Here is an 18,889-nt window from a genome sequence, read left to right on the forward strand (position 1 = left end):
TACATTTAATATTTTACTACTCCAAAATAATCACAGGCCAACGTTATTAAGCAGAACTCGAACCGAAATAAAAATGGAACGTGGCGTCGGGAAAAGTGGGTGGACGGCGTACCCCCGCGTACCACGCCCACTACACCCCTGTTTATAACTATCTGTCATAATTCCTAATTGATTAGGTTTAGTGATCTCCCTGCTATAAACTGGGCCAGTTCAGTATGTCAAATGGGTAGCCTGCAGGGATTTTTAACGTCCAGCAGGTGTCAGTATTTGATGACACAATATCGACATAGTAGCAACACAATGTGTCAGTGTGCCAATACGCTCCATAACGCCTTATCAACCCATCACCACTGCGGAACAAGAACAGGCAAAGTAGCAGAAATGCACATGTTGTAAAACAGAGAAACTAGGAAGCGAGGGACTCAGAAGAGGCATTGGCGATGGCGATAGATGTGCAAATGGAAATAATCTGGTGACGTCCTCCAGTTTCGGCAGCACCTAAATAGTCCTCAGATGACAATTGGCTGCAGGTGTGTGGCCTGTGGCTCCGCCCACTAATCTGCAGACAGGACAAGATATTAGGGACACACTTGTGAACTATGCCTGTTTTTTTAAAAGGGTTATTTTGATAATATTGAGAGGAGGCATTTTATCATATGACACCATCCTTTTATTATCTTTATTCTTATTATCTTTATTTATTTATCTTATGCTTTTATTCGGCTAACTACTTGACCCAGTCTCATAAAGTCCAGTTTTTCTTAACAAGTGTTCAGTAAAAATGACTAGTATATCTTTAGTGCACATTTAATTCTTGGTGCCCATTTGTGTTTGTGTGGACATTTAAACCCTTAAAGACCATAAATTGCCCCCTTTATGAAAGTTAAAATAAATAATACAATACAGTAATTGTTATTTTTGTATTTTTTACTTCAAACACATCAGAACCTTTCAAAAACTTATGGTCTAACATAGTTATAAGCCGTAAAATTGTTTCCTCATACGTTTTAATGATTTTTGTTTGTTTTTGTAAAAAAAAAAAAAAAATGCTTTTTTTCAAGGCATAAATAGTATAAACAGTGGTCCCCCGAGTTACGAGATCAACCGTTCCGTGGTTGAGCTCGTAAGGCAAATTCACCATATGGTGGGCAATACGAACCCATATTAAATAGCTAATGCGTTTAGAACCCCAGGTAAAAACATCAAAATTGTACACACATATTAAAAATTGGTACCAAAATAGTATAGTTAGTGCTATGTATATATAATATACATGTATACAATCAGAAAACATCATAAAAAATATAGACAGGATTTATTTATCTTTGGGTGCCACTTGTTATGTCCATTTCCCTAGGCTAGTTTCGTATTTTTCGATTATCTCCAGCTTCGTTTCCATATAAATCATCTTTTTACTTCTGTTTTTAACATCACTAGCAATTTTGGGATCCATGGCTAACCCTTTCAACTTGAATTAAGCAGTAAAATGCACTATAAATATGGTTTTGTAACCACTCACAATAGAACAGAGCTTTACCATTCCGCCATTTTGAAACAAGTGCGGCCAATAGCAGACCAGCATCTCCGTGAGGAGACACCGAGCAATAACAGACCAGCGTTATATTGATGCCTTGCATGGAAGCAGTTTGACGGCAATAGTCAAGAATGGCCACCACTGCCCATCAGGTTACGCTCTTTCAAGTATTGTAGTTTCAAGTTGGAGTGCCTTAATGTGACCTTAATGACGATCAGTGGCTTTAAAAATTAGACGGATGGATAGATCTATTAGGAGCATTGACAGGTGAATACTTCATAACATCACTGGTTTTGTTACATTTTTAATTTTGGAACAATGACAGTGTTTTTTTTTTTTTTTATTAAATTCACATTTGAAGTCCATGTTTCTAATAGTGGTTTGGGCTTAGATTGCATGGCACTGGGCCTCAAATTTTACACAATAAAATATTCCAATATAATGCATGTGTATTGTATATTGATGTGCAAGCAATGCAGTGAGCTATGTCAATCATATGCTGTGCTAACTTTTACAATGAAATAGAAGTGTTACATGATACATTTATGTATATTTTTAATATTTAACTTTACAGATAATATGTAATTTACATTGATCTGTGTTTTTTAAATTGTATTTTTAAAAGTGTGGATTTCACTAACATTAATTCCAATAAGGAAAGGCATATCTTTTTATCTTTTTACATATCTTTTTTTCTTTTTAGGCATATCTTTCAACATGGGGCAGCATGGCTCGGTGGTAGAGTGGTCGTCTCTCAGCTGAGAGGCTGTGGGTTCGACCCCCCGACCATCAAGACCGTGTCGAAGTGTCCTTGAGCAAGACACTGAAACCCCAATTGCTCCTGATGCTACGTCATCAGTAGGTAAATGACTAGTTAGTGTAAAGTGTTTTGAGTACCAAAGGTAGAAAAGCACTATATAAGTGAAAGTTCATTTACCATATTTCACTGCCTTTTTCGAAGCACTTCACAGTGCTGGCTGTAGCCGGTCTAGCCAAAGAATTGTATTATGTAATAGAGAAACCCAGTGATGCTGGAGCTGAGGCAGAGCAAGGCTCCATCTGTTAAGGGACTGTGAGAAAATTTCGCAAAGGTTGCAAAGAGTGAATTGATAGCATGAAATAATATATGTAAGTGTCCACAGATATAGCATGTGTTCGTGCAGAGTTGGTTGTTTTGGCAGAATAGGGCTAAGAGATTGTGTTGTTTGAGAATTGTGAAGCCCTAAAATCAGGGTGTTACATAACTGATCAAATGGAGCCTGCGAGGCTCCTCCTGCTGCTGACACAGTGAGATCAGTGAGAACAGGCAAGATGAGGCCATGGGCCGTGGGTCATTTTCACTCTGAGCTGTTCTCGTGTTAACATGGCATCTGGCTCCTGTCCACAAACATTTAAACAATGTGAAGATGGATTTAGCAATTGTGGCTTAACACACATTTACTATGATTTCGATAATGATATAATGATAGTACAATGTGGTGCAAGTCTGCCGGCCTATCTGCTCACCTGCCCATCCATTTTCTCATCAATGAGCTGTAACGTCATAAAGGTTTGGTTGGTTAGTCAGTATACTTATAATCAATTTTTGAATGTAGAATTCCAATTATAATTTGTAATTTAATAACAATTTATATATATATATATATATATATATATATATATATATATATATATATATATATATATATATATATATATATATATATATATATATATATATATATAAATTTGAAAAAATCTCCTTCTGGTATCCGTGTCTCCCTCAAGCTTGGGTCCTCTACCAGCGATCTGGGAATTTGAGGGTTCTGCACCATATATATGTTAGCCTATCTTAGCCTTCTTCATATTTCTTGATTATCTTCAGCTTCGTCTCCATATAAATCATCTTCTTACTTCTCTCTTTAACATCAGTAGGAATCGTGGGAGCCTTGGCTCACCCATTCAAGTTTGAATTAAGCAGTAAAATGCACAATAAATAGTCATTTTAAGCACTCCAGTCCGTAGCATGCCGCCATTTTAACAGTGACGCAGTGATAGCAGACCAGTATCTTAGGGAGTCGTGAGGCAGACCAATAACAGACCAGCATCTGAGTGACGCGGTGCAGCGCAGGCAGTTTGATGGGACCAGAAAATAAGAGCAATTACTTACTGAAGATGGAAACAAAACAACACAAATACAGCCAACCCCTAGGGTCATCACAGTTGATTCTCAAATGTTTTTTAAAAGCACCATAGCGCATTGAGGAGTTCTCTTTACCTTCGAACTGAGATGAACAAAACTGAGGTATAAGGTACTGTATATCCACTCGGGTGTCCCAAGAGGTTTTTAAAAGCTGTACCGTAGCGTGTGTGTTCAGCCGTGCTTTGGTGTCTCGTTGGTGCCTTGGTTAAACAATTGAAGTTTGCAAATCCAGTGTAGCGCCAAACACCAAATTGATCCTTTGCAAACAAAAGGCACTCCCAGCAGAAGTATTTGCCAGGATTACCTCACGCCTCTGGTAGCCCAATCAGAAATATGGCCAGGTCAGGACAGGTTAGCTAATAGCTACGCCATGCCTCAATTGCAGCCAAACATTAAACCAACATTATTATAATGATCAGGTTATGTTAGGCCAGCAGAGAAGGCCTTGGTAGCCCCGATGGCCCACTAATACATAAAAATAAATAAATAAATAAATAAATAAATAAATAAATAAATATATATATATATCGTTTGGCCCAAATTGCACATTTTCAGATTTGAATATTTAATCTTTGCTTTTCCCCCAGGTTCCCAATGTTGAACATGTCCACCCCCAGCGAGCTGAAGTCTCCCTGTGTGACTCGCAACGGCATGGTGAAGCTGCCCCCCAGCCAGCCCAACGGTCTGGGCAGTGCAAGCATCACCAAGGGCACGCCTGCTGCTAAGAACCGCCTGTGCCAGTCCTCCTCAGTTCCCTCCATTCTGCCTCCTCCACCATCCTCTCTTCCCTACCACCATCACCACCACCACAACCACCACTTGGACAACACAGTCATGGCGCATTCAGCAGCATCCATCCTAACTTGCGACCTGGAACCTGGAAAGAAGCTTGTGGCTCTAAAACCGTCCCTACGCCCACTACCCCCGCTCACTCTACCCAAACCCATCCTGCTGGAGCGTCAGCTTGTCCTGGATGAGAAGCTGCTCAACCGGCTGCTTTGGTACTTCACCACGGCTGAAAAGTGTGTGTTGGCGCAAGTATGCAAGACGTGGCGAAAAGTGCTGTACCAGCCAAAGTTCTGGGAGGGTGTCACACCCATTTTGCACGCAAAGGAGCTTTATACCCTGCTGCCCAATGGAGACAAGGAGTTTGTCAGTCTTCAGGCCTTCGCCCTTAGGGGCTTCCAGTCATTTTGCTTAGTGGGTGTGTCAGACCTGGACATTTGTGAGTTCATCGATAACTATCCGCTCTCCAAGAAGGGGGTACGTTCGGTCAGCCTCAAAAGGTCCACAATCACGGACGCTGGACTGGAGGTGAGTCACTCTGTTTTTTTCACTTTAATCATCTTAAAAGAAAAAAAAAAATCTCGTTCCGGCATGCCGTGAGATTCAGTTCCTTTTCACTTTTATGTTGGGTATGGCTTATTGAGCCAGAAGTGGAATGGATAGGCTTAAATGCTACACTATCGCTCAGTAGGTGTCAGTATGCACCTAAACATTGTTTGCAATCCACCATTAATTGAAAAGGAGAAAGGAGAAATGCATGGTTGAATCGCCACTGGACCCATCAGGTGTGAGAGCTACCAAAAGAAGATGGGATATTGGTATGTACTTCACGCTCGATATGAAGCCATTTTTGACAGTGGAAGGTCGTGGATTTCGCCGGCTAATTTTCCCCCTCAAGTCGCTGTATCACTTTAGTCCCACAGCAGTTCCAACAGGCTTGGGCTGATTACCGTATTGGCAATACATCTTGATTTTGAAAATCACAATTGTTTAAACCCATCCAAATTTGTCAAAGTTTTTTTTTCCGTCCTGCATCCTGCGGCTTAACGGGCAATTGCAGTCTGCAGCGGGAGCCTGCTCTCGAGGTGACTCAGTTTCTTTGGCCGCTGCAGCCAATCACGTACAGTTCTTTAGTTAATGCTACTAGCTAATGTAGCTACCATGACTAAAATGTTTATGCTACTTTCACTGAGCGTTTTATGTGACATCAGTTGCCAGTGCACATGTCTTTTCCACAACAGGCGGAATAGTTACTGTCCAAAGTGCACAGTTGGATCTTCCAATGTGGCCGTACAGAGGCTTAGCTAGCTTAGCCTTCTTCGTATTTCTTGATTGATCACTAGCAATCATGGTACCCATGGCTGGCCAATTCAAGTTTGAATCAAGCACTAAAATTCACTATAAACATGTTTTTATTAGCACTCACACTAGAGCAAAGCTTGACCATTCCGCCATTTTGAAACGAGTGAGGCCGACCAATAGCAGACCAGCATCTTAGTGTTTCCAGGACACTGACCAATAGTAGACCAGTATTGTTGTGACGTAAGCAGTGACGTGTGTATAGACGTATGAGCTGAGCGCACACTGATCGCCCTGTTGTATGTGTCACACGTAAACAATGGCGTAAAGAGGGGACACTAAAACTTCGCGGGCCATGTTGTAAGTTGAAAAAAACGTAAGGCAGGGATGTTGTAAACGAGGCATTCACTGTACTTGTATTTCTGAAAAAGAACGTGACCATTAAAGATTACCACACAAATGTTAGTTTGCTGCTTCATAAATGGCTTGTTGTTGTGCCTAGAAGTAAAATCACTATTGTAGTTAATGTTCATATGTTTAATGTTTGGCAGTTTGAACAATTTATTTTTGTTTTGTTCATGTTCAACTATGAAAGAGCTCAGCTGTAACTTTTCTTGAAGCAGTATGTGAAAAGGAAGTGTTTATTTTGTTCATATTCAACTATTCTGAGAGATCTCTCCTGCATCATTTTTATTGCAGCAGCATTTGGAGAACTTTAGATTAATTGCAGCCTGCTCAATAAAAAGAAATCATTTTTAAAATGAGAACGTTATATTACCATTTATTTTTTTGTTATGAAAATGTTGCAAATATTTCCTCTCATCTCATTCTCGTGGACTCAATCATGTGAGATATCTCATCTTGTGAAATTTGTATTTCGCATCCCATGCCTACACACACGATGTTCCCTAATTTTCTGCATTTAGCGAGGACCGAATAGCACCTGCGAAAAGTGAAGAAAAGTGAAATCTGTTTTTTTAGTCAACGTTTCGTAAATAAAGTCCCATTACAATAGTTCGCACTTACATGTAAAAGTTCTTTATTGTTCTTTCGTAACAACTAATAATGTCAGTATCAATATTAACACTAAACATAAATTAATATCGAATTTGCATCTTAAGGGGCATATGAGAGGATCGTTAGATGCAACACCTAATAATAAAACAATCTACTGACTTTTTCAAAATAGGAAAAGACACTGTTAAGTATTATAAACTACATTGTGCAACCTTTCACATTTGCATTTAATCTTTTAAAGCTAGTATCTTTTCTTAAGAAATGAAAAGAACTTAAGATGTTTCGATTTGTAAGAGTAAAAATAAACATTTATTTACAAATTACGGACCTACATCATTAGTGCCACAGTTCTTGAAAATTTTAGAATGACTATTTTCTCATATGCTTGAATTTTTTTTTTTTATTGCAAAATATGCAAGAACACTTGTCTGGCACTGCTAAGGCTGCACAATTAATTGAAATTTAATTGCGATCATGATATTGGCTGCTACGATTATTAAGATGATCCTCTGCAATATTAACATTTAAAAAGCCGGCTACCTATTTATGTCAAATCAAGTACTTTGTCATCCTACCACCATGATCAAACGCAAGGTTCAGAGCGCATTAAGCTCTTAAGCTTAATGAAGTCTGAACCTTGCGTTTGATAGGTCTGTAATTTGTAAATAAATGTTTAATTTTACTCTTATAAATCGTAATATCTTAAGTTATTTTCATTAAATTCACCGAGCACCTATCCTGGCACACCCCAATAAAGAGTAACTCCATCCCATAGCAGCCCTCACGCCACCTTGTGTTTCTTCGTCTTCATCCCGTCTCGAGTTACACCCTCCACGCGCACCCCCGTTCCGGTCAAGTCTGCCCCTTGTGTTTGTGTTCCCCAAGCTCTCTGGTGGCAGGCTGATGTGGCTAGCGCCCCTGTAACTCGTCCCCAGCCAGAAGGGCTGGAGGTCCACGTCCCGGCTCCGCGGCCCCAGTGCGCCCCCGTCCCCGGCTCGGCGGCCACAGTGACAGGGCCTGTCCCGGCGACGGAGCGTACCCGCCCCGGACTCGGCGGCCTCGGAGTTGGACGTCCCGGATTTCGCACTCCAGCGTCGGCCTGCAGTGTTCCCAGCTAAAACGTGCAGCGCCTCTTGAGTCTCAAGTTGGGCCACTGCGGCTATCCTCTCCCGAGTCCCACGTCGGGCCACTGTAGCCGCCCTCTCCTGAGTCCCACGTCGGGCCGCTGCAGCAGCCCTCTCCCGAGTCTCACGTCAAGCCATTGCAGCAGCCCTCCGAGTCCCATGTCAAGCCGCAGGTCGAGCCGCAACAGAGGCCCTCTGAGCCACAGGCCGAGCCGCTGCAGATGCCCTCTGAGCCTCGTCAGATGCCCTTCGAGCAGCCATCTTTCGAGCCTTACGTCCAGTCACTCTCCGAGTCCCAGGTCATGCCGCAACCATTGTTCTCGGAGCTGCCAGCCACAACACCGCTGCCGCCTCCCAAGCTGTCCATCAGGCCTCGGCATTCTCCCTCCGTTCAGGTCAGTCCCTTACGATTACTAAAGTCTCTGGTCCATCCCCAGCAGTCAGGCATTTCAATGCCTCAGCAGGAGTCTCCAGCGCCACCAGTCAAGGCTCCGCTACAGCCGTCACTAGAGCCTCCAGTCCAGGCTTCACTGCAGTTGTCTCCCGTGCCGACAATCCAGGATCCCCGGCAGCAGACCCCTGTGTTGCCAGTCAAGGCTCAGCCGCAGCCTCTCCTGCCCGCACCACAGCAGCCAGTCGGCCCCCGAAGGTTGCCTCGCCCCCAGGTCAGTCTCATGAACTCATCACTGCCTGTGGCATGCGCCAGTGGCCAAACCCAGTCGACGCTGCCCGGGCCTCCACCAGGCGGCACCCAGCCGACTCCTCCCGGGTCTCCGCCAGTCGGCGCCCAACCGACGTCGCCAGGATCTCCGCCAGTTGGCACCCAGCCGACGCCTCCCGGTTCTCCACCAGTCGGCGCCCAGCCGACGCCGCCCGGGTCTTCCTCTGCTTTCACTCAGCTGTCACCGCCCAGGTCTTCCTCTGCTGGCGCTCAGCTGTCGCCGCCCGGATCCTCCGCTGCCAGGTCCTCAGCTGCCGGGTCCTCCTCTGCCGCCATCCACCTCCTCTGGCATCAAGGATGCCCTCCGGGCTCTAGCTGCCGGGCCCGCCTCGTCTGGCGTCCCGGACGTCCTCCAGATTATCGCCGCCTACCTGTCTCGTCTGGCGCGCCCGACACCCCCTGGACTCTTTGTCGCCGGGCCGGACATCCTCCGGACCCTCCCAGCCGGGCTTGTCAGGCCTGGTGCCCTGGCCGCCAAACTTTTCACCCTGCAGCGTACCCCGGTTTACGCCTCTGACGTTTTTTGGACAGTTTCCTTTTGTTTCAGGTTTTTTTTGGTCCCTCCTACGGGGCCTCCTTTTTTTTTTTCGTTGTTTCGGTTCGAGGTCTCCTGGGATCCGCCCCTTGAGGGGAGACTATGTCACATTCTATCCGTTTTTGTTGTGGGTTTAGGGTTGTGTAGTTTCGGTTATAGGTTCTCTGTTTCCCCTGCGTCTGGCGTCACTGTGATTAGCCTCACCTGTCACCCGTGTGTTCCAGCCTATTTTTTCCACCAGTCAGTTTTCCCCTGCCCTTTATTGTTCCCAGGTGTCTTGCGTCTCTTAATTAGTTTTGATAGTATATAAGTTCCAGTGCTTTGCCCTGTCCTTTGTCGGGTCATTGTAAGTCTTCCCCCCGCTGTCTTGTCTCGTGCTGCCCTCAACCCATCCTTCCCATGTTGCCTCCTGTTCCTTGTTGCCCCAGTAAGTTTGAGTTTAGCGTTTTTGTTGTCCTTGGTATTTTTTGATTCCTTCCAACCCTGCCTTGGTTTGTTATTAAACCAACCTTATTTGAGCCTCATCCCATTCTGTATTGCATCTTATTGGTACACCTTTCCCACGTCCCAAATCTCCTCAAGCCACCTTGACCAACCGTGACAAGTTACAGTTTAAGGCGCAAAGGTGTCTTTAAAAATCAAAATCAAAGACAAGGACAAACATAAAGTCAATGTTTGTTTCAGTAAATGGATTTCTATAGCCACTTATTAATAGTGATGTGAATCCCTTGCGATGTTTGATAAGAGGTTGAAAAATATGCTCCAAAGATATATTAATCATTTGTAAACCTGAGAAACTGCACAAAATCTTTGATTCTTATTTCATTCATTTTTCATTAATGGCACGTATGTTTTGTATTTCTTTATTTGGGCTATATACTGCATGTAAAATTCACTAGTACACCCTTGTCTTCACTTTTTTTTTTAATAGGGAATAATGAGATTGGACTTGTTTTATACTTTGTCCTGCCCTTTTTGAACAAATAAGTTGCTTTAGTCTATTATGTTTAATGTTTTCTTCTGACTTGAAGTTCTGTTGATGGAATCAATCAATCAATCAGAAGAGAAAAAACACAGCACAGCCAAACAGGAATTCAGTTTGTAAAAAAAAAAAAAAAAAAAATGTTAATATAGGAAAAATGTTTACTTGCAATTCACAAACAATGCCCTCTAAAACTTTGTAACATACATATTTTATACAAGTATACATATTTTATACAAGTATGTTTTCATTGCTGTGAACAGAAGTTGATAAGTGTTATTCCGATAGCTTTTCATACCTGCTAGGTAAGGATGCTATTCTGGGATGAGTGGATCGTTGCCATGGTGAAAGCAGCAACTGTTGACTGTATGATCTACATACACTAGTACAGTATATGGACTTTCCTTTTGTTGGTGCCAAAATGCGCTTTACCAATTCACTGCGAGTTAAAAGGACATCACAGTAAAACCAACCACACACATAACTTCTTTAAAATACTGACGCTACCGATAGCACATTAATAACTGGGAGACACAAAAAGCTGTTTCATATTCCATTTGAAAATACCATAATGGAACACGTCATCATACCAACCAAGATAAGTTAGGAAATAAATATTGACATTTTGGTAATAACTACTCATGTAAGTAAAGCAAATTCTTTAAAAATCCTACAATGTTATTTCCAGACTGTGTTTTCCATTCTGTCTCATCAGAAAACTACTAAACAGCAAGCCAGATTTAGTGCTCAATGTGTTGATTGAGGTCGACCGGTAGATCGTGGAGGCAGTATTGGTAAATTGCACGACATGCAAAAAATAAAATAAAATTTTAAAATAAGAGCAGTAACTGCAGATTCACATATGCATCAAGTTACACGATTTTTTTTAAAAGTACTTGCCCTCTTCCTGATCTTTTTGCCGATCACCTGCAAAAGTTTCATTTCATCAAACCAATATTAATATTGAGACAAAAATATATAAAAGGCAACAAAACTATCTGACCCAATGTGAACAGGTTTTGAAAAGTCTTTTGAGTAATCAGGTACTGCAATAATGCTTTATAATAATACAAAAAAATAAAAATAAAAACTAAGTTTTGATTGCTCCTCAATTTCATCTCTTGTGATGTTTACCTTCACTGATGAGACATCATGGAAATGTATGTGACCAATAAGTCTGCAACATGATATAGCTATCATCACAAATTTCCACTTTTATGCTCATTTTGTTACGGCGGGAGGAGAGAGGACCCAAGAGCACGCACAACTGGTAAGGGCAAAGGCAGAACGTTTATTAAACAGAATGTGCAGGTGGTCGTGGGAGCCGACGAGAGCGTGGCGAAGAGGTCTGGGGGGTCCCGGGGTCAGGAGAGCAAGGGTTTGGCTGGGAGCTGGGCAAAGGGAGTGAGACAGGAGGGGGGCTCGGGCAGACAGGTTAAGACGGCAGGCTAGCAGGTGGTCAGAGGCAGGCAGGGTCGAAATACCAAAAATCCGGTCAATTCGGCAGGCAGTCGGGTGGTCAGGAACAAACAGGGTCAGGCAACGGGCAGGCTGGCAGGAGGAATCGCTGGAAAGCTCGGCGTGATGCATACTGGGTGGGTGAGTGGTGCAGGTGTTATTGTTTGGGGCTGATTAGCAGGACGGCTAAGCAGATGAGGCTGGGAGTGAGGTGGCTGAACTGGTGAACTGTGACACATTTATTTGGGATGAAACTATGAGGAATGAAATATGAACCCTAAAATGAAAAGATGATCACATGTTTTATTGCTAATCCTGTCTCTATGAGTATTGATGCAAGCAGCTATTTAGAAAGACTTCCTGAAATACTGATGTCTTACTTAACACGAGGCATGGCCAAATGGCAAACCAATGTCTTAAAATCTTTAATGAAATTTCCCTTCGCGATAATTTTACATTAACAACCACACACACGTAGCAATATTAAAACAATCTAACTTTGGCAGATGATGCTTCAGGAATTAATTGTAAATTTAATGGAAAAATTGAATTGGGGTTGAGGCCAAAGAACCATCTTTGCCCAATTTCCTTTGTTGAGATGTTAAACTGAACTAGTGTTCAAATCTCAGATGATGTCCATTACTTGCTGTTGGAATTTCAAAACTTAGAGATGTCAACTTGGCAATACATATATATATATACTGTGTGTATATATATATATATATATATATATATATATATATATATATATATGTATATACTGTATAAGAGAGAGAGAGAGAGAGAGAGAGAGAGAGAGAGATTTTCCTCGCTACTTCGTGCTTCATCCTTCGTGCACTCAGTGCTTCACGTCTTTTTTTATTGTGGACAGATGTACTTTTAGCCCTACTGCAGTACACATATTTACTTCATTCCACAATCCAGCAAATAATAAAGTAAGCAATAAAAAACAAGCAAAAAAAAAACTGTAACTGAGCAATAAGGGCAGTAATAATGAACCACTAAGAAATGAATAGACTTACATTCTTAGCATATGGAGTAGATGGAGTGGAAAAAACTGTATACTGTATACATATGAGGAAGAGTGGAAGAGGAAGAGTGCAAAATATTATGTCATGAAAAATATTATGTATTGATTCAACCTTATACAATCAGTGTACCATTATCTCTTGCATCTCTTGGCCGTAGTCGGCGAACACAGAGTTCCAGAGTTGACCACAGGGTAACAGCCCTCAGACGTCGAACTAGAGTGGAGCCTGTAGCTGACCAAATGATATCAATCAGAGTTTACACGTGAAATTCCCATTTATTAGGAAAGCACTCCAGATAGGCAGCTTTCCAATGCTCTCTTTCATCCTCACCACTCTCCTACTTCGCGGATTTCACTTTTCACAGGGGGTTTTCGGTCCCCGTTAACCGCAAAAAACAAGGGAAGACTGTGTCTATATATATAGCTCAACCAAACTATTCAATATTACTCTGTCAATAAACAGACAATATTTTATTACTTGTAGCTATGAGTGAACATGACCAATTGTGACCTTTGCATTGCAGGTGATGTTGGAGCAGATGCAGGGTCTGATGCATCTTGAACTGTCAGGGTGCAACGACTTCACTGAGGCCGGCCTGTGGTCTAGTCTAAATGCCCGCTTAACGTCATTAAGTGTCAGTGACTGCATCAACGTGGCGGACGATGCTATTGCTGCCATCTCACAGCTCCTGCCCAACCTATCGGAGCTGAGCCTGCAGGCTTATCATGTGACTGACACAGCCATGGCCTACTTCACGGCCAAACAGGTAGAATGGAAAAATTAGGCTTGCACCTATGAAACAGGAAAAATCCAGCTGGCAATTTCGCCAAGTCCGCCGTCACTCTGGCCAAATTTAACAGACTTCAGGTGCTCAAATCTGTTCCCTGATGCATATCTGCTTCCATTATTTTATTTCAAGGCAAACAAACAAATTATTTGAGATCCATTATTAGATATCAAACTTACCCAATAAACAATAAACTTGTTTCATGACATGGCTCACAAATCAATAAAAATCTATCAAAGCAACTGTGCAAAAGTGCGGACATGCCAATGTCGAGTTGACATTTTTGACTGGGCTATGTTCATTGAACATACTGCAAAATCATTCAAATGTACAACAAAGTCCTTCCAATGTAAAGGTGTTTGAACATATTGATAGTTGCTCTAATATTTTGGTAAAGTCATTCTAATGTATTTGGTAAAGAGGTTCAAATGTATTTGTAAAATATAGGCTATAATACCATAAATGTGCAAGTTTTGTGCATGTACACGTCAATAGGCTACATGTCACATTTGGCTAATTTTACTGTACTCGGTACATTTCGAAAGTGATATGCTTCAGTGTACTGAAGTCACATTTCAAAATAGCTTTTGCCTTAGCTTGTGCCCAACACTTCCTATAGGTATTAACTTACATTGGGAACAGTAAAACAAAAATAAAATAAACCTTACTTGCCCTCATTTGCCGACAAGATGCCTGACATTTGATTGCCCAAGCTGGGAAAAGGAACAGAAAACATTTTCTACTTTGTGTCTGCTTTATTCAAACAATTTGTGCATTTCATGAATATTTCGTAGATTGCATTTGTTGTATTACCCGTTCTTGTAAGAAAGTTAGTAAGTGGGTAACTTAGTCACTAATTGATTTACCATGTAACTAATCACTACTACTAAGTAACTATTAAATGAAGTAACTAAGTAACTAATAAAGAAGTAAGTAATCAAAAGTACCATGACACTTCTTTGCTTTGGTTTTTTACTCTCACTTTAATGAAAAATAAAATGAAGTGGCGGAAATAAACAAGCTTGACTTATCCATAACACCAATTACTGTCTCATGAAATAACCAGCATCTCCCCACACGCAGGGCTACACCACCCACACTCTGCGGCTTCACTCATGCTGGGAGATCACCAATCATGGCGTGGTAAATATGGTACACAGCCTTCCCAACCTGACGGCACTCAGCCTCTCCGGCTGCTCCAAAATCACTGATGACGGCGTGGAGCTGGTGGCTGAGAACCTGCGCAAGCTCCGCAGCTTGGACTTGTCCTGGTGCCCCCGAATCACTGACATGGCCCTTGAGTACATCGCCTGTGACCTGCATAAGTTGGAGGAACTAGTCCTTGACAGGTCAGTGAGTGTATATTTGTGATAAAACGTAACTTAATCAGACTTTATAAAGCCACGTTTCTACCAAGCTGGGGTTTTTACAGTTGAATTTTTGCGCCTGACCTGCATTTCTACCACGGACATTTTTGGGTGGTGAGAGTCAATAGTTCCTACATAAAATCTGCCAGTAAAACTACATAAACTACAAGCACACCTTTTACTCCTCCCTCGGTGGTAATTTGCATTTTTGAATCACGCTTTTCTTTCCCCTCATTGCACATGGTAGTAGGCGGGCATCCTACTGAACAATGGACAGCAGTCTTTGTCAGTCCCACATACAACATGATTTACTTTGCATATTGCATCTGCTTAGTGAATTGTGTATTTAATAGAAAAGAATAGAATGGAATAGAATAGAATAGAATAGAATAGAATAGAATAGAATAGAATAGAATAGAATTATTGTCATTCTACAGCAAGTATAGAACAAAATTTTGAGATGCTGTCATTATCCATCCATCCATCCTGCATCCATCCATTATCTATAGCCGCTTATCCTTATAAGGGTCGCAGGCTTGCTGGTGCCCATCCCAGCTGACTCTGGGCACTAGACAAAGGACACCCTGAACTGGGTGCCAGCCAATTGCAGGGCACACAGACATGAGCAACCATGCACTGCCCCAATCATACCCATGGACAATTTATACCTGCCAGGCATGATTTTGGAGTTTGGGAGGAAACCGGAGAGAACCAATGCGGGCTCGGGAAGAACATGCAAATTCCACACATGAAGGCCAGAGCCGTCTGGATTCAAACTAGGGTCACTTAACTGTGAGGTGGACGTGCTAAGCAGTGCACCACTGAATCGCCTGCTCTGATTAATTAATGTTAACCCCGGTGTGTCTAGGGATTTTTCACTAAACTGAATTATTATTTATTATCACTCAACTTTGGCTGACTTTGAAAGGGTCATAACACTCTCAGATATTAATATATATTTGCTTTCAGCCCATCAAAATGTTCAGTAGCATCAGCCCTATCCATACATATGCATATTTTTATAATTTTTGTTTTGTGAGAAAAAAAAACAAAAAACAGTTCAATGATGCAAATTTTACTGACGGGCATATGCTGACAGTCCGTCAGTGTATTTTTGCCTACACTTCAGCCACCAGTAGAGGCCAAAATTTGACTTTTTTTTTTCCGTCAGGAAATGTATTTTGCCCACCTATCGCCACAGCTAGAGGGCCAAAATTGTCAATTTTTTAAGTCCTTTGTTTCCACTGCTGGTCTAGCTACTTCTATTTACATTTATTTTCTTTGGTTATTCTGTTGCTGTACTCACACTAACAATTAATACCGTGTTGGCAACTATATACTCAGAAAGACTGAACTAATATATAACACAGAGGTTCTACCACATAAGTTTCACCATATTGTAATCAACATGTCATGGTAACATAGAGGGTGAGAGAGCATTTATCTCCTATGTATGCTGGATGTCATAATCATGCAACACACATAAAAAATATGTTAATTCAGCAACATTCTCTTTATATGTTCCTTCCTTACAAGTTTAGAAGACAGTTTTGTTTTAATTTACTAAAAAAAAAAAAAAAAAAAAAAAAATCTTACATTTGTGAATTTAAAACATATATATCCTGGCTAAGACCCAATCAGAGAAAAATACAAATTGAGTGCAGGCCATTGGTTGCTTGCAAGAGTGACCTAATCACATCCCAGAATTCTTCACGAGAAACATATTTAAAATGCAAAATAACACAAAGACTGTCTTAACACTTAATTCTAAACATTACTTTTAACTTTTGGTCAGTGAAATTCTACAGTATGAGTTTTGGTTGAAACCAGGACGAGAAAAGGGACTAACTACAAATAAATCACTGGTAAAGTCAGCCATGCCACAGTTGCATATAAGTAACAATAACATTAATCAAATAGGTAAGTCACACAGAAATATATGCTTTTCCTGTGCTTGTTGCTGCTACAACCTGCTTGAGTCATACTAGATGAAAGCTGATGATAGCATATTTACCATTAAATAGTAACATCTCAGATAAATTTTTGTGACAGTTTATAATAATTATACAGCCTTGAAAAGGTCATGGTGGACTAGCACATGTATAAAATTATTCTTATGACAAAATGGGCGTCTATTGGAGATGGACTGTCGGACAGTCCATCAGTGCAGATGAGGTTCCCGCCTCTGGAAATAAAATGCTTCCATAGAGCAAAATAAAAACTTACCTGGAACAATAAATTCTTGGATTGAAGCCTTTTTTCAATTGAAACTCCCCCAATGAATCTCAAGAACTTTGTCAGGTTAAGCTACTCAGTGAAGTCATTGAAAGGCTTACAAATGTCATAAGTTGTCAGCTAGCACCCATGGTTGTTTCAGTGACCCAACACAAAAATTTCTACTGCAACCTGTTCGAGAGTTACCCTTGAAAGGATTAATGCAAAATCGGGGGGGATGCAAGACAGTTTTCAATATGTCCAAAATTGACAATAGTAAATGAGCCTGACATGGGCTAAATTTGACATGTGCAGGCTGTACCTCTCCACCTCCCGTTTGCATGCATTTAGAAGGGACTGCAGGATGGTGTATTGGAAGTTGACATGTTTTGACAATCTATGCTATATTTTAGCCTCCTAGTGTTTTGTGCGTGCATGTGTGGGTGTGCGCGTGCGTGTGTGCGTGCATGTGCGTGTGTGTGTGTGTGTGCTTTTCCTTTGATTTCACACACAAAAAAACATGTAAAAGCACGAGTTGGGTCAACATTTCCCAAAGGGGTCAAATAAAAATTAACAATACACAGAATACCTGGTAAATGGAATAGAATAGAAATCCAAGATTTCATAGGGGAGCAATCGGTATTTTCAAAGTGTATTTGTTTTTGTTGTTGCTGTTGTTCAGAGTCTTAATATCTCTGAGGAAAATCTGGCCCTTGGTCTATTTATCCAACGTTTTTGAGCCCTGTAGTAGGCAACACTTTGAAAGGTTGATGACCAGGATGAGTTGTGTCTCTGACAATGTCTCTCACTCTGCTCAGATATCAAGAGCTGGCAATGTCGTCCAAGGAGAGCAGAGAGTGTACAATGATTTTCTGGGTGGTGTTGATCATTCTCTACATGGCTTCCCTGTTAACTGCAGTGCACACAGCACACCAAATGCAGTATGCTCGTATAATTTCAATGACAGTACCTTAGAAGGTCACCAGCAGCTACTCCTCAAGGTGTTTTTACCTGAGCACTCTCAGAAAGGGGTGTCACCGGTATGCTTTTTTCACCACCGGAAGGGGAGGTCACCAGAGATGCTGACTCCCAAGAGCTTGACTGAGTGGACTCTTGATGATGAGTGGGGTTCATGTCTTTGCTCTAATTAGTTCAGTCCAGGAGCCGTTCTTTTGATTTGTGGTGTTCAGAGTGAGGTGGTCCCATAGACTCCCTGCTGATAAGTCTCTCAACCTCACCCCTGTAGGAACACTCATCTCCTGAGATGATGTCGTCCATGAGTTAATTTGCGCAAATTGTTATTCATTCAACTGTCATTCAACTGTTTTATTCATTGAACTGACCCTTTCCTCGAACTGAGTACTTTACTAAGTATGTTGACAAGTAACAAAGTAAATAAGTAACTAATTAACTAATTAAGTACATTTTGCAAACCCCTTTTCTTTCTAGTGACAGGTCACAGTGTGATATTTCACCCAACATTTGTTTCATCACTGTAAACACAACGTAAATTGAAGTTTTACTTATAAAATAAATTTAGCTGCAGCTAGTGTTTAAATTACACCATGCTGTTGTTAAATATGGTGCCTGGAAGTTCACAAGAGAAATATCATCCATGAACACTTGATTGTGCAGCGCCAGTCAAAAGTTTCAAAATGCCTTCCAGTTTAGTGTTGTTATTTTATTTCAGTGGTTCTCAAATGGGGGTATATGTACCCCTTCGAGCACTTCAGGGAGTACTTCAGATTTTAACAGGGCATTTGCAGTTGTCAACATATCTAATTTAGTGATATATGAGGTGTTTGTTGCGACTTAAAACTAATCTAATGCCTGCAGTACACAGGTTTTTTTT

At 41.4% G+C, this 18,889-nt stretch overlaps 2 protein-coding genes across 16 annotated transcripts in view; both read left to right on the top strand.

Annotated features, from left to right (window-relative positions):
• fbxl16 (F-box and leucine-rich repeat protein 16) overlaps nucleotides 1-18,889 on the top strand; it is a 65,632-nt gene that overhangs the window by 33,296 nt on the left and 13,447 nt on the right. For 13 of the 15 annotated variants that reach the window (XM_088437684.1, XM_088437687.1, XM_088437683.1 and 10 more), the window contains 3 exons: nucleotides 4,304-5,030; nucleotides 13,193-13,435; nucleotides 14,540-14,805. In XM_088437684.1, the coding sequence (XP_088293810.1) occupies nucleotides 4,304-5,030; nucleotides 13,193-13,435; nucleotides 14,540-14,805 (1,236 nt within the window). Of the gene's footprint in view, nucleotides 1-2,237; nucleotides 2,397-4,303; nucleotides 5,031-13,192; nucleotides 13,436-14,539; nucleotides 14,806-18,889 lie in introns of all 15 variants that reach the window. The other 2 variants (XM_088437697.1, XM_088437682.1) reach the window with 2 other exon arrangements.
• Nucleotides 7,398-12,221, top strand: LOC148410150 (uncharacterized). The gene is made up of 5 exons (XM_088436831.1): nucleotides 7,398-7,412; nucleotides 7,718-7,853; nucleotides 8,200-8,337; nucleotides 8,407-8,607; nucleotides 8,687-12,221. The coding sequence occupies exons 1-5, from the start codon at nucleotides 7,398-7,400 to the stop codon at nucleotides 9,178-9,180; spliced, it is 984 nt and encodes a 327-aa protein (XP_088292957.1). The 3' UTR covers nucleotides 9,181-12,221.

The sequence above is a fragment of the Hippichthys cyanospilos genome, chromosome 16 (genome assembly GCF_059441005.1).
Source record: "Hippichthys cyanospilos isolate Australia breed blue-spotted pipefish chromosome 16, RoL_Hcya_1.0, whole genome shotgun sequence".
In the NCBI taxonomy this organism is placed as follows: Eukaryota; Metazoa; Chordata; class Actinopteri; order Syngnathiformes; family Syngnathidae; genus Hippichthys; species Hippichthys cyanospilos.